Source organism: Brassica oleracea, chromosome C7 (genome assembly GCF_000695525.1).
Source record: "Brassica oleracea var. oleracea cultivar TO1000 chromosome C7, BOL, whole genome shotgun sequence".
Classification (NCBI taxonomy): Eukaryota; Viridiplantae; Streptophyta; class Magnoliopsida; order Brassicales; family Brassicaceae; genus Brassica; species Brassica oleracea.
The window spans coordinates 36940164-36943858 of NC_027754.1; the positions used below are offsets into that span (position 1 = coordinate 36940164).

At 32.2% G+C, this 3695-nt stretch overlaps 1 protein-coding gene across 1 annotated transcript; it reads right to left on the reverse strand.

Annotated features, from left to right (window-relative positions):
- Positions 1-927: 927 nt before the first annotated feature.
- LOC106302209 (ethylene-responsive transcription factor SHINE 3) lies at positions 928-2563 on the reverse strand. The gene is made up of 2 exons (XM_013738746.1): positions 2391-2563; positions 928-1705 (listed from the first exon to the last, which is right to left on the reverse strand). The coding sequence occupies exons 1-2, from the start codon at positions 2468-2470 to the stop codon at positions 1216-1218; spliced, it is 570 nt and encodes a 189-aa protein (XP_013594200.1). The 5' UTR covers positions 2471-2563; the 3' UTR covers positions 928-1215.
- Between the last annotated feature and the right edge of the window lie 1132 nt (positions 2564-3695).

Below are 3695 nucleotides of genomic sequence, written 5' to 3' on the forward strand. Positions count from 1 at the left end.
TTTTTTTTTACAGTAACGTCGTCATTAAGTGTGTCGCTTATGGTGCACTTGCTCATGTTTTCAATGATTTATGGAATTCTATAGATGCAGACATAGTATTATGTGTTTTACAGTGTTGGCAATTAATTGGGGACAAAGTAATCTATTGTATTTATTGTATATAATAAATCTTTTGGAGCTGATATTATATGTATATCTTGCTAATATTTTTCATCTTTCATAATAAGGCCGACTTAAGAAGGTTACTAACATTGATGGGTTTTCCAAAATTGTCTTCGACCCCACTGGTGTTCCAGAAATTGATGCTTTACGATTGATGTAATACATGCATTCACATTTTTTGTTAAATAATGTTTTTAATTTCTCAAGATGATCTCTTTGCTATTGCTCATAATATGATTGCAAACGAAGACTTCTGAAGACATTATTGACAGCAGTTATTTTGTCTCTATTTTTTATTTTCTTTTGTTTTCTGATACATTGTTCCTTTTCTATTTTATTAGACTATTGTTTATGTTTCATTTAATCTTATATTTATAATTTACCTTTATGCAAACAAATATACAATTTAATTTTAAAGTCCATCGCATATAAATTTATATTGACATACTAAAATGTTTAGTTATAATCCGTACTTTCTTACATATATTTTTCTTACTATGACTTTAACTTTTATTATGTCTATATATTAAATTATAATACTTTTAAATCTACTCGCTCCGCGCAGAGCGCGGATTATCACGTAGTAGCCTGTTAAATGGTATAAGCTTTCTTGGTCGACGTAAGACTAAACATTCGAATCACATGAATATGGGTTTAGAAAGATTGACAAGTCTCTTTCACATTTAGTCATTTACTTTTGACTCTTCTTTAATCAACGAATTAATTATCTTCCTTACAATTGTATCATGTCTTGTCGGTCTGCTCTACGTAATTATATCATGTCGACGAATACAACTGAGATAATAAACTCTTTATAATCAAGTAGAATACTATTTATAACGTAGTATACATTATACATGCAGACCAAGTTGTATACATTTAAAAAAGAAAAAAAAGTTGTATACATTTGAAAAGGTGTTTACGTATATGTCTGCTTATTTCGATCTATATAGCCTATAGGTTACCATATATATATTCGAAATGTATTTGACTAAAGCTCTGTATTTTTTTCAAAGCTCCATAAATTAATTATAACTTATTTTATAATAATATCTAGTGAAGACCTGAAATGGATGCAGAAGCAGGACAAGTCCAGTTGAGAAGCTCCTCGATCATCTGCATTGCCATCTGATCTTCTTCCTCAACGTCGTCGATTTTTTTCTTCATCTTATTAATCCCAACATCACCGGCCCGTGCGTTAACGCCGTCGCTAAGTTCAACAAGCTTGACCCAGTTCTGAGTCGTTTTTGGCCCGGCGCGTTTCTGCCAGACGCCGATGTGTGAGCTGTCGTTATCGAGGCGGAGACATGTCAGATATGGTGTCTGGCCTTTACAGTTTTTCCTTAGCTTAGCGTTTAGGTGTTCTGATAACGATTTAGGCGACCTTGACAGAGAGTTGATGTCTGAAGAATCTGAGTCGTTGGATTTGATGACGGGAAAGTTGGTCTTCGCGTTTTGGCCGTTCATTATAACCGCGGCTTGGTCGTAGGCCTTAGCCGCTTCTTCCGCCGTGTTGAATGTTCCTAGCCACACCCTTCTCTTACTGACCACACAAACACTTACGCATTAATAACGAAACTAGAGTATAAAAAACTATATATTAAAAAAATACACATCATATGAACTATATATAATGTTTGCTGACCATAGAACATGAAAATTAATACTTTTTCTAGTAGTCTTCTTTTTCTTTTTGAGAAAGGTGTATAATAGATATTAGATAGTATATCATTACTTACCAAATTCCTTGCTAGTTAGGTTATTTCAGTTATTAATGAAAGGGTACACCATATACCTAGTATGATTTATTAGTTATTACTATATTTAAACAGATTTACCCAAAAAGAGCACTAAAAATGTGAATGCTAACAAAACAATAAGAAGATTTTATTATACGATAGATATAATACATACGCATGGATTCAATTGTATTTTTATACATTTATTTATCAATTAATGTATAGAAAAAATTACAAATATAAACAAGCCATTCATGAATGTGGTCTCTCTAGCTAATTGGACGAAAAATGAGGAAAACGATTTAAATGAAAACACATGTCCGTAAGAGTTGCATCAATCTTTGAAAGTATGATCGATGATGGTTAATTGGATATTTGGATACATATGCTGAAAAACAGTTTATACATATATATATATATATATATATATATATGTATATATTGTATATATGACTATGTGTGTTAAATAGTGAAGAAGAGAGAACTGACAAGAGAGGATGACGAATCTCAGAGACCCAAGAACCCCACTGACGCTGGCGGACACCTCGGAATTTCTTCGAATGTACCATTTTGAGGCTATAAATTATTAGGGTTCTTAAGTTTTCTGCGAGAGAGATTCTTCTTTTCTTTCTGATATCTTCAACTACTTACTTAAACTCTCTGCTTTCTGCACGTCCTCTCTACGCATTCTATGATATTTATTGTCTTTTCTCTTTCCTTCCCATGCTATCGTATAAATCTCTGATATATATTCCATCTATAATTTTGTAATTCCAATCTAGAAGAGTACTTTTAACCTTTTATTGATAAGACGCTCAAAAATATCTCAAGTAAAAGTATGAATATCTAGAAATAAATATATATATAATTAAATTTTAATTTGAAATAGAATTACTAATAAAATATAAATAGTAAGATTTTGCTACACTTGGAAGAACTCCGACGCAGAAAGATTTTCTTTTCCACTTTCAAGATCCGACATATATCAAGAATTCACAATTGAGTGGCGGACAAGTTTGCACGAAGTGCAAGAAACTCCCCTTCTGCAATGTTCTATGTCGATTATATGTCTCCGGCTTGGATATCTAAGCCGGTAAGTCATACACCATATCTTAGTTTTTATTGTTTAAATATATATATATATATATATAGCATTTGAAATTCTAATGAGTATTTTAGAAGTTTTCAAATGAATCCTCTTTCTCTTTTATATTTATGTTATTTTTTAACTATAAAATGCTCTGAATCATTCTTGATTTAGTAGACATGATTTACAGTCCAAGTATCAATTAAGGGTTTTAGGAAAAAAAGGTATACATGTGTTCTGAAACAGGTGTAAAAATATTTTGGTTATTGAAAGAAAAAAACGATTTGTTGTCTCCACGCCAACGAGTGGTACCAACTACCACCTGGTCATGTTGCTTATTGCCTACGAAGCGCTAAGATCTACCATTCGTCTATTTTCTTCGATTTATGTGGATATTAGTAAGAATAATTTTGTTCCAAAATAGGAAAGATGTAGGTAAACCATATGCACATCAGATTGGTAGCCCAGCTTTGTAAACCATATGCACATCCCTCAAATACATGTTTAAAGCTTTAAGCTAGAGATCGAAAGAACATTGTTTACAACCAATTAGGAAGCCCAGCTTTGTAAATCATATGCACATTAATTCGTCTATTTTCTCTAGCATCTTCTCAAAAGTCTTCTTTGATAATGATGTCTCATGTGTATTCAACTCTCTCGCCTCTCACTCCCAACCATCATCATTTCCACATGCCGGAGACTCCTCT

Coding starts and splice junctions, on each gene's coding strand:
- LOC106302209 (XM_013738746.1), bottom strand. CDS start 2,470: ATGGTACATTCGAAGAAATTCCGAGGTGTCCGCCAGCGTCAGTGGGGT. Junction 1,706..2,390: donor GAGATTCGTCATCCTCTCTT/GTCAGTTCTCTC, acceptor TTGTGTGGTCAG/TAAGAGAAGGGTGTGGCTAG.